At 42.1% G+C, this 12,459-nt stretch overlaps 1 protein-coding gene across 2 annotated transcripts in view; it reads right to left on the bottom strand.

The window, feature by feature from the left end:
• Positions 1 to 7,851: 7,851 nt before the first annotated feature.
• Positions 7,852 to 12,459, bottom strand: part of LOC147886265 (sphingosine kinase 1-like) — a 47,049-nt gene continuing 42,441 nt past the window's right edge. For both annotated transcript variants that reach the window (XM_087395113.1, XM_087395114.1), the window contains exon 10: positions 7,852 to 8,325. In XM_087395113.1, the coding sequence (XP_087251239.1) occupies positions 8,131 to 8,325 (195 nt within the window). In that variant the 3' untranslated portion in view covers positions 7,852 to 8,130. The remainder of the gene's footprint in view (positions 8,326 to 12,459) is intronic.

Raw genomic sequence — 12,459 nt, 5'->3', positions numbered from 1 at the left:
TTTTGTTGCTATTCTCCCAATTTTCCCCCTTTTTTCTTTAATTCTTATCCTAATTTCATATTTCTTCCTAACTGCTCTCTATTTCTCCATATTGCTTCGTAATTTTCCTAATTCCTTCAAATCCTTTCTATTTTCCCTAATTCTTCCCAATTTTTCTAATTTTCCATTCTTTGAAATTCCTTCTTTAAATTTCTTTGTTTTGAATTTCTTTATTTAATTTTATTCTTTTTTTTAAATCTTAAAAATCTTTCGTTAAATACATTTGAAATTCCTTTAAGCTCCTCTTTCTTATAAATTCTCCTTCTGTTATGCTCTAAATCTTTAAATAGATACGATTCATCATATAATACAATCTCTTTTTAATGTAGTTTGAATTCTTGCTTGAGTTGAAATCCTCACTAAAACCCTCTATTTCATCAACTTTGTCGGCTTCACACATGTTACACCAGCAATGGGCTTCCATCCTCAAATGTGAGTCTCTTGATCAGCCACCTCACCAAATTGACACAATTTAGATCATTACTCACAGTTGACGATGCATTAGCATTGTATGTCGTATCCACCACTACACCTACACCAAGGTCACACACACACACACACACACACACATACACACACTATCCTTTTCTTCATTTTTTCCATGCAACTTACATTCTTTCCCTTCTTACCCCTTTGGTAAAACTTTTTTAACAACCTCTCCCGTCTCTCTCTCTTCAAATAAAACTTTCTCCCACACTCTCTATGATTCCCCTCTCTTTCTTCTAATTTCCCTCACAACCTGTTTTTAAATAAAAATATTTTTTCTCCTAATATTTTTCTATTTTTCCAAAATTTCTAAAATTTTTCTATATTTTTTCTATTTTAAATTGTTCATATTATTTTTTCTCCCTATTTTGTCTAATTTCCTTTTCATCTCTCTCTCTCTCTCTTTGTAAACTTCCCCTCAGTTCTTCCAATTTCCCTATTTTCTCCTCTCACTAATCTCTCCTTTGTCAATGCAAGTTCTACATGTAGAGAGAAAATGTCTTACAATTCCTACATGTAAAGAGAGAAGCTCTCCAACTTGTATAAATACCCCATAATGGAATGAAGCCCACACTCTTTGGGGCATCATGTTGAGTTCTACTTTGGTATTCCAAGCAATTGTCTCCAAGTGTCTTTGCTTCCTTGCACTCCACGTCCAAAAGCATGTCCTAACCTTGCAACTCCTCCTCCCCTCTCCTCCAACCTTGCAACCCATCCTCTCCCTCTCCTCCTCCTCCTCCTCCTCCTCCTCCTCCCTCCTCCTCCCATCTCCTCCCTCCTCCTCCTTCCTCATCTTCCCCTTTCCTCCTCCCTTTTCCTTCCCTCTCCTCCTCTCTCCTCCCCTCTCCTCCTCCTCCTCCCTTCTCCTCCTCCCTTCTCCTCCTCCCTCCTCCTCCCTTCTCCTCTCTTCTTCTCTCTCTCCTTCCCCCCCATGCTCTTACACCTTCTTCCTCTCCCACTCCTATGCTCCCCCTAAACCCTTAGTCCCTCAACCCTTGACCTCCATGATCTATGAGGGAGACGAGTTCTCCACCATGTACTCTACCCTAGACCTTGGATCCTCCTTCTAACCCTTAAACCTCCTTTTGAAGAACCTCCTTATAAACCTTGAATCTCCCTCTAACTCTTAAACTTCTCCTAAACCCTTCAACCCCCAATGAAGGCCAAAGCTTTCATTACCGCAATCATGATGATGCATGTCCCTTTCACACATACATGCACTATATTTGCTTACCGTACTTAAGCCTACGTCTCTCACCAAGGTCTTGAGCTACACTTATACTATAAACAACGACACTGATATATCTGTAGGTGACAAAAAGCCTCGTAACCTTGCATACTGAAAATACCTTGCTCTTCCTGCGAAAGCCATGGGAAAGAGCCAACGCTGCCTAACCAAGCCTACTCACATCCTCTTACATAATTAATGTATGGCCTAATTGTTCTCATTAGGTAAATTAATTTACCAATGATATTTTGATATAATGTAGCATCTTGGAACTATTCACTATCAATTTTAAAGTTACTAAGACCTCTTTGAAGAGGTTTGCATTCTCCCATACGATTTTTTGATCATGTCATCAATGTAGGTACTTCCTTTCTATTGACTTCACTGCACAAAATATAATGCAATCTCAATAAATCCTTTATGTCAGCTAGATACTGGTTTGATGTATCACCTTCATACTATTGCCTGTAAGGATCACATCAATGAATATCAAAACTATACTTTATCAAAAGATACATAGTTTTTATCCATTACATTCAACACTCTACACGAGGGGAGCATTAGAAAAGGCAGAGGCAACATGTTCTTCTACTCAAGGGGTGATAAACATCAGCATGTATGCAGAGACTTCAACTTCTGATAAATAAAGGGAACACAAAGTAACATGTAGCAGGAAGACAAACAACAATAGCTTCATTTTGAATCCAAGACAAGTTGAATACTTCCTTTGTGTTGGCATTCTCTATGATTTTAGTTGGTAACCTGCTTCATGATCTTAGATTTCTTTGAGAATATGGTCATGGTCCTTGCTAAAGGTTCTGATGGTGTGGGCCAATCTCTCATGATCCTGATAGCCAGTCCAAAAAGAAAATTTTAGGATTAGTAACAATTTCATTGAATTGGAAAGCATTTCTAGAAATCCAAATATACGAAAGAGCATGAGCTCTGACGGATATCTAGATAGACTCTTTAACTTTAGTGAATTTCCCAATAGGATAGACTTCTAGTTCAGAGGTTCACCCAGGTATATCTAACCTATTTTCCACATTTTCTTGGCAAAAGGGCATGCAACAAACAAATGAAATATGTCTTCTTTGCACCCTCAGCAACATTTACAAAGTCCATCCCCCTTGCCGGATCTATGTCCCCTTGTATTAGTCTAAATTGCTTTATGCAAAATTAGCCACAAAAGTGTACACATTTTCTCTGGGATTTCCTTATGCTAGATTCTACCAAACCTAGTCTTCCAACAAAGGATACTATCTCCTACCTTCCATTTAGAGGTCATGACCCTTACCATGTCATTGATGTCCTCACTGGGCATGGGAATAGGTAGCAAGTGGTTGGAGTTAACCGAGTTGAACTCAATTAAGTAATTAAGGACTTTTCCTCCCTTCCATTGAACATATCCTTCCCATAAGGCCAATCTTGAAGTTATCAGCTTTTCAAATGGTTAGAAAGCCCAAAGTGTCTTCAGAGCTCTAGCCAATTCATCCATTTGAACCGATCTCTCAACCATAATTGTCCCCAAATCCATAGTCCTTTCTTATGAAGCAAACTGGTGATAAGAAAATATGCATTCCCAAGGGGAGATTTTTTGTGTATTACAGAAACCCAAATAGAATCAAGTCTCATAACAGATCCTTTCCCTAAAAAGGTGAGCTAGCTTTTAATCGTCTCAAAGGCTGACCATAGGGATTTCTAGAGCTAGCTACCTTTAGTGGAACAAGGCTTAGGATAGAAGATAGCCCAAAGTATAGGATATTCCTTCCATTTACCAGCCTTGACAAGTCGAATAAGTTTAAAGTTCCTTGCAAAAGTAGGTGGGCCCAATCAAGCTCGAGGTTAAGGATGGCCTTGATTATCCAAGATCCATCTAGTTTGGTAGTAGCCTGCTTCACATCTACCACCCCTAGTCCTAACTCATACTTAATTAACTAAACCAAATTTGCTAGAGTGCTAGCATGATAAATAAAAATCTGCAGTCCCAAGGGGAGATTTTTTGTGTATTCCCTAAAAAGGTGAGCTGGCTTTTAATCGTCTCAAAGGCTGACTGACCATAGGGATTTTTAGAGCTAGCTACCTTTAGTGCAACAAGGCTTAGGACAGAAGATAGCCCAAAGAATAGGATATTCCTTCCATTTGCCAGCCTTGACAAGTCGAATAAGTTTAAAGTTCCTTACAAATAGCCGGGCCCAATCAAGCTTGAGGTTAAGGATGGCCTTGATTATCCAAGATCCAGCTAGTTTGGCAGTAGCCTACTTCACATCTACCACCCCTAGTCCTAACTCAAACTTGGATCTGGTGCAAAATTTCCATCTCACTTTGGAGATCCTCTTGCTTCCCCCCAATAGAAAAGATATGCATTGTGAAATTATCTTAACCAAATTTGCTAGAGTGCTAGCATGGCAAATAAAAATGATAATAGGATAGATATAGTGGTTGAGCACCATTTTCTTCCATCTAAATTTGCTCGAAAACCTCTCCACCTCTCAAGGCTTTTACTGAATCTAACCATCTCGCAATCCCATCTATCCTTCATAGAGACATCAAACCCCTATAGGTATACCTAGTGGTCAAAAAGTCATCCCTTTTGGAATCTTGTGACACCCCAACTTGTCAAGATCCTCTTGACTTTCACCACTCAAATTTTCGTATCCCATTTTCAAGTGGTTAATTTGGGATCCACAAGCTTTGCAGAAAAGCTCAAGGCATTTCAAAACACCCCTAACATTATTTTGAGTGTTGTGGGGGTCAAGTTGGTATCACCTGGAAATTGCTAAGAGACCAGCTATTTACCAAAAGGCAGCTCAATTGCTTTCAGAGACTCTTCTTGGGTTTTTTCTAGCATTAGCCAGCCCAAAGCATCTGCCGCAATAGCGAAAAGTAGGGGAGCAATGGGACACCCTTGTCTTATGGATCTTTTTAAGATGAAATAGCATGACATAGTTTACCTTTACTGTCGCATTGGTTAAAAGTAAATTTATGTAAGATACATACTTGGTTCCAAGACTCGTGTCCTGCAAAGACTGGATATCTAAGTCCCATTCAAGCTATCGTAAGATTTATCAAAGTCAACCTTGATGAAACAAATGTCCTCCTTGGTATCTCTAGCATACTCACACCTTCCTAGAGGTTGACTATAGCTTCTAACAAGTGCCTCGGCCCTCCCCTTGATAAAACCTTTATGTCCTTGCAAGATCCAAGCATCCATCCTATTTCAAATCCTCAATGCTAGGGCTTTTGCAAAGATTTTGTAACTGCAATATATTGAGGGGCCTCCAATTTTTTAAAAGATCCATTTGTCCCTCCTTAGGGATAAGCTTGATATTTCCACCATTAATATGAGCAGGGAGTTGATATGTTTTAACACTCTCTTCCTAGACTACTAGAAGTATAGGATCCATGGCATACGACCCACGACATCCCAAAAGGTCTTGTAGAATTCAACTAGCAAGCTATCCTCTCTTAGTGTCTTTCCATCTTTCATAATTAAAATATCATTCTTAAGTTCCTAGAGAGTTAGGGGAGCTTCAAGAAAGAGTTGCTCAAGACTTTTTATAGACTTCTTCCTAACAAGCTGGCAAGTGGCCCTTGATAGCTCTATCTCGTCACTCTTCTGTATAGAAGAGGAGGATAAGAGATTTTGGAAGTGCTTGAGAATACATTCTTGATTTTCAAGATCATTGGTGCACCACTTGTTATCTCTGATCTTTACCAAAGGTATCTCTTCATTCTCCCTCTTTCTTCCATCATCTTGAAAACCTCCTTTGACGGCCTATCCATTTTGCGAGCCCACCACTTCTTGAAGTAGACCTTATTGTCTTGAAGCTTGACCAATTCCTACCTCCTAGTTTTAGCTTTAGCCTCTACCAATTCCTCTTGAGCATTACCACAGGCCTGCTTGGCTAGCATTTCAACCTTTGCATCATTGGCATCCATTCTTCTGGCCCGAATTTTAGCACGATTTTTTCTTGTCTCTCAGAGAATTCTTGGGATTGCAAAAATTGCATTCTGCTAGAAATCCGTGTCCGTTTCTCCCTCAGAATAAGGGGCGCTCCAAAATTCAAGAATCTACTTCTGCACCATTTGTAGAGAGAAGAGGGAGGGGTCAGCTTTAAACCAAGAAGGGAAGAGTCCCTACCTTCTCCAAAATCATGAACCATTAAGAGGGGTTTGTGATCTGAGATTAATAGGGAGGAGAACACCTATGTGCTGATCTTTATAGCACACTTCAAGAGATCTTGAGAAAGGTAAGATCCGCCCAGGCATGCTTCCCTTCTAAGTTCTTCAACCACTCGGCCTCACATTGAAGATTGTTAAATCTATCTCCATCTCAATGTGGGCATCTTGCAGTCATATGTGCTCCCGAAATAGCTTGTCATAGATTGTTGATGATCCTCCAACTATTCACAGAGAGACTTGCATTCTTTAGCCAAATCCTGGGCAGGTTGGTCATTTGCTCCTCAAAAAACCTTGACATCTCTTTTTCGTATTGCATTAAAAGAAACAAATTATGCCCAAGTACTTGAGAAAGGATAAAAAGTCCAACGCCTACACCACGTGCACCATGTTCTCCCTTAGGACCTTCCACTTGCTCTCAGTGGCATCCCTATCCTGATGATAAATCAACCAGGCACAATGCATCCTTAAGTGATTCCAATCTTGCAACTCAAATCCTTTGAGAACTGGCCTTTTGCATAGCCATCTGTCCTCTCTATGCTCTACCATATTGAAATTTCCTAAGACAATAGCATTTCCATCCAAGCCTTCAAGAGATGTTTAGGTTCTTTTCCTTTTGTAGGTGCGCAAACAGATATCACCATAAAATGCATGCCTTTGATAGTGCATTGCAGTGCCATCCATCTTCTCATATCATTTGCAAAACTCTTGAGGATTCCTTGTTTGTAATGGGAGAGTATCCCAATAGTAGTACCTCCCCTGCCCTTCTCATGCTAGTTGTAATACCACTCTCTTCATTTGTCAATGGCTTTAAGCCTTGCTTCAAGAGTAATAATTGTTACCTTGACCTCTTGTAGGGCCAAAAATATAGTGAGAGAGAATTTTCTCTCAGCCAACTAGCTACAACTTCCCACTAGAGGGGTCAGTCAACCCACACACATTTAATGTGAGAAAAGACATAGGCTTACTTACCATATTTTTTGGGGTTGGGGCTCTTAGCATGGGCCGAGGCTAATCCTCTTATTCTATATGATTGTAAGAGCTTTACCCTACATAGCCACATCTTTCTCGAATTGTGGAGGTGTAGGAAGCTCTTCTTTTGAGTCATCTTCATGATCCTCTGCAAGCATCTCATCTATTTTATTAACTTCTTTTTTGAACTGCAAGGTTTCCTTGATGGTGGTCTTGATTGATTGGAGCTGTGAGTCGTGACTTGTTCATGAGTGTGAATGCCCTGTCTTCCCATTGTCATGCAGTAGGGTTTGGGCCAAGTGCCTGATGGACTGACAGCGTTGAGTACTGTGCTGAGACTGAGTCGGTGTTAGGAGAGAGGGAACGACTCGAGAAGGAGGGTAGTCGGTCGAGAGGGAGTGAATCTGGAGGTTCCTGAGGGTGAAGTTGCGAGCAAGGGTTGTGAGGAGTCATCTCAGCCATCTTACCTTGACACCCTCACCAAAAGAATTGGAGGGGGGTGCTCAAACCTCGATGATGAGACTGCGAAGAAGTTTCTTCATTCGGAGGCTGAGAGAAGGGCAAGAGAAACTGCATGGAAGCCTTGGTATGAAAGCAGCAAGAAACATTCGGTGGTTTGTAGGTTCTGCATTCAATATCTCAAGCTTGAACTTATATGTTTGGCTAGAGGATGGCTTTATCTGTTTTTCACGAGCAGGATCCCGTCTTTTTCGAATGTGACATCCCTCCAGTAGGGTATTCTGCAAGGTTCCTCTGGAAAGGATCCTCCTTGCTTCGTATGGCCTCTGAGCAACTCAGAGATGAGTGGTGGGTAAATATCCTTGGAGCCTCGATTTTAGCATTGATGAATTTTTGTTCCATGAATGCCTGGTGTGGGTCGATTTTCCAAACCTTCTGTCGATCTTGGGAGAGTCGGTCGAGAGATTGGCTTCAGCACTAAAACTTATTGTGGTTACTTGGATCCTAACTCTTTTATGTCAATACACAAATCACCATTTTAGGAAGGAAAATTTTATGAACTTGAATTATAACTAAGAATCAGTACATAAATCAACATTTTAAGCAGGCAAATTTCATGAACTTGGATTATAACTAAGAATCAGCACCAGCGAGCATCCGCAGACAGACAACTGCACTGAGATTTGAGAGTCAATGTCTGAAGAGCATTGCCCAGATTTACCCAATGTGTACATTGCCAAAGACATGCAAGAAGCAAGCTTAGTTTAGGGAGCACAAAATATTGTCGCTAAGCCCTTCTCCACCACCATCTGAATGACTGGTCCATACTGCATCAGATCACTACTTCCGTCTCCATAAGCTCCCTTGCCCCTGGCTAATACTTCACCGTCTATATCGACAAATCCTCCTCGTATTTTGTTCCCTACTCTCCCACCTGGGGCCAAATGGAAAGCTTTCACCTGTTGCCATTTAGAAACACAACCGGATTATCATGTCATGTTGAACAAAAACTGAGGGAGAATAATCCATGACTTAACATTACTTCACTACTGGCCTTTTCCAACAGACAAAAAGATTAGTACTTGCCATTCCCAACAGAAACGCAGCAGTGTAGCACACGAGGCTTACAAAGAAGAATAACTTGGCTTCTTTGCAAAAAAAGAAGAATAATAACTTGACACTTTATTGGTCATTACTCCTCTGCTTGAAGAAAATAGTCTTTCATCCTTTGGAATAAATAATTGAACAACTTTTGTTTTCTTCATGTGTCTTTAACATCATCATAGCTACCATAAAATTGCGCACTTGATCCTCAATGGTCAATACCGTCCATTCTTTCCAAGATTGTGAGTCATCCTCAACGGTCAATACTCCTCTGCTTGAAGGAAAGAAACTATGCACATATGCAAGAAATAAACTCAAGACTAGTTTCATACACATTAAATGGAAGTAGCCATGATTTCTTACTAGATGTCAGCAGCGGCCTCCACAGCTCCTTCCAATGGCGTGGAGAGGAGATGGACCAGAAGTGATAACAGAATGGAGGGTAACTCTCACCTTTTCATAGCCCCTTGTGGGCTGGAATGAAGGGACTGCTCTTAGGGAGATTGACTTGCAAACTCCCAACTAGCACATGGCAGGTGACTGGGCCACATCAGTTGTCAGCTACATCAACATACAGCCGTCTGTCACTGTTAGTAGCCACCGTGTTTCCCATGCCATCAACTGCATGTGACACATCAGCATCACCCATCTTTGCCACATGATTACTAACAAGTGGCTGCCGCATGAACATCATGAAATGATGCATATCCAAGGTCTTCGATTGACCCTCCAATGCTTGTAAGCCAATGCATTTCATGGCCATTCTACCATCTGTCAGAATTCTTCACCTATCATATTGCTTGCTGGAATCTCATCATTTGGGGACCTCACATGTTGGCCATCTAACTACTGGGTGTCCAAAGGGTGGAGCATTCAACTATAACTGTAAACCGTACCCTCTAAGACATCACTTCAACCCTTCTTTAGCTGGCCTTCAAGGATACTTTCAACTGAGGAACTATGTCTTCACCTCTATCTCGTGGCGTCAACCTGAAGTAGGGACATTGCAAAACCTGTCATTGGCAACCCATCACCCTCTTAGACCCTACCTAGAAGATCTTAGACAAGTTCTTGAGTTTTCATGTCATTCCTTCTTCCAACCACAATCCACCACACACAAATAAGATTGCTCAATAACATAACAACTTGGAAAACACCTCCACCTTCCAAGAGGCCACGAATCGGGAACTCAATAGAATCATCCCTTTGTTGACCTTTGAGAAGGCCTACGATCCAATGGAATTGGGTGTTCTAGAGTGCACAAAGGGCTGGATGTGTTTCTCAAAGATGGATCCACGGCATCCTTGTAAGAAGCTTGGGCCAAGTGGTCATTATGGACATGAAAGATGCCTTCCCTCTATCAAGGTCGGTCCAATAGGGGTGCCCACTAACATGTTTTCTTCTCATCTTTGTGGCTGAGGCCCTCCAAGGCCCTAATATTGTAGGCATGCAACTCCCAATAAGGTAGGAGCACAAGCTTCTAGATTGAACTCATACACGACACTACCCTTTATGTGGAGGGGATGGCCCTGGGATCTCTCCTGATTTGGGGGCTTACAGGTGGGGCATTGACATTCTTATTCCAATGGTGACATTATAGGTGGGGCATTGACATTATACTTCCAATGATGGTGTAGCCGTAGTGATGGGTTTGTCATAAGCATGGAGTGACATTGCATACTGCGCACGCGGTGGGGAACGACCCAGCTGGTTGTGACAAGCAGGTTGGGAGGAACAGCCATTCGTTACGTTCTTTTGGAAGCTATTGCCTTTAGTAGGTTGGCTAGGCTAAGGCTTGCTTTAGCCTTGGCAAAGCGGATAGGTTTTGGAACAGAGCCATGGAAGCACCTTTTGCGGCATGGCATTCTCGAGATCTATGGGGTTCATGATAGCCCTAGTTCCTCACAGATGCCCATCACCCATAAGCATCCGTCATCGTCAGACACTCTGGTCTTTGTTGGTATCAATAATCATGTGTTATTAGCACTACATGCGGGAGATACCTAATCACACTGACACAATCTATGTTCTAACTCTAACTCAGATCACGGGCGATGGCACTTCGTTTGTTCCACCCAGCCATACTCTCCTGGATCACATTTTTTCAATAGATACGTTTTTTTAGTTTTCCTCATGCATATCCACGAGACCCTCAACTCCCTAGATGGTTCCCCTTGCCACGTCATCATTTTAGCCTTTTCACTTGGTGCACCATTTACCCCTCTCTTGGGACACATTTAAACCTGTTGCCCCTTGGCATTATTGCACATTTAGGTGCACCTAGGCCTTAGCACTCAGAACCACCTAGTCAATGCCATTTCACCCTCACCTAGGACCTTGGCAGTTACTTCTCTTGACCATTTCATTTACGCACATTAATTATTACAAAAGTTGGTCATCTAAGAGAAAATGCCCACCGATCTTTCCGAGGTCATGCTATCTCGGCTAGAGCATAACATTCCTTCCCTCTTTAAGCATCAGCGTCCTCAATGATGAAATCTGGGAATACTCTCCGTAATTGGTATACAGATTCCCAGGTAGCTTCCGATAGAGGCTGACCATGCCATGCAACCAACACCATGGGTATCTTCCGATTTCGTATTTGCATTGTTCCTCGGTCCAAGATTCTTGTTGGTTTGCGTCTTGCATTATCCTCTATCTCCTGAAACAAAACCACACCTTCGATTAGTGAGTCACCAATATGCAAAAATTTCTTTAAACGAGAAACATGAAACACTGGGTGCACCTTACACCCCGGTGGCAATTCTAATTTACAGGCTACCTTGCCTATTCTTTTCAGAATTAACCACGGCCCACAGTATCGAGGTGATAACTTAGCACACTCTCCTGAAGTCAACAACTTCGAGTGCGAAGGAACTCTGAGAAAAACTTTTTCTCCTTCCTTAAATACTCTTATAGACCGGTTCTCGTCCGCATATACCTTGGCTCTATCCATAGCCTGGCGGATATTAGCCCTCGCAAGTGCTAGCATCTCCCGCATCTGAACCACAAAGTTCGCGGCACTAGGCACTTTCTGAGGGACTCCAACTATAGTTCGATTGGCTGGTCTATAACCATAGTTCAGCTCAAACGGACTGAACCCGGTAGATGAATGCTTTCTATCATTGTAGGCAAACTCCAACAATGGCAACCACTTGTCCCACGTATGTTGCCTCAATGACACATATGCTCTCAGCATAGCCTCTAAAGTCTGGTTGACTCTCTCCGTCTGACCATCCGTCTCAGGATGGTCCCCACTACTCATTCCCAACTCAGTCCTTAGTGCCTCGAATACCGCTGTCCAAAAATGACTGGTAAATCTGACATCTCTGTCTGACACTATGGATCTAGGCAATCCATGCAGACGAAATATATGTCTAATGAACAAATCCGCCACTTGCGGGGCACTAACAGACTCTCTAGTCGGAATGAAGTGAGCCATCTTGGTTAGACGATCAACCACCACAAGGATAGAATCAGACCCTCCTTGTGTCGTAGGCAGCCCTACAATAAAGTCCATGGAAATGCTCTCCCACTTACCTAGTGGTATCTCCAAAGGCTGTAAAAGTCCGGGTGGCTTCACCCGCTCGGCCTTTCTTACCTGACACGAGAAACACCGTGTCACATATTCATGAATATGCTTTAAAATCTTTGGCCAAAAGAAATCTCGCTTCACGAGATCATATGTCTTCTCGACTCCTGGATGTCCCGCACACGGGCTATCATGGCACTGTCGAATGACTCTCTGCCTGAGATCATTCTGACTAGGTACTACGACCTTGCCATTTCTTTCTAGCATACCATCCCTTATGATATATCTTGCATAAGTTTGGCCTTTTTTGGATGCCAGGTCATCCTTTTCATTTTCCCCGGGTTTTAACACATGAGCCTTAGGCCATAAGCTCTGGACAAACTCATCCACCTTTTGAGTTTCTCTGATCTCGGTCATTAGAGCACTCTCTAATACCGTGAAACTCAGGTTGTGCATA

Source organism: Dipteris shenzhenensis, chromosome 24 (assembly GCF_047967505.1).
Source record: "Dipteris shenzhenensis isolate YYH24624 ecotype China chromosome 24, Dip_SZ_1.0, whole genome shotgun sequence".
Taxonomy (NCBI): Eukaryota; Viridiplantae; Streptophyta; class Polypodiopsida; order Gleicheniales; family Dipteridaceae; genus Dipteris; species Dipteris shenzhenensis.
The sequence above is the reverse complement of the archived record's forward strand: the minus strand, read 5'-3'. Positions and strand labels throughout refer to the sequence as shown.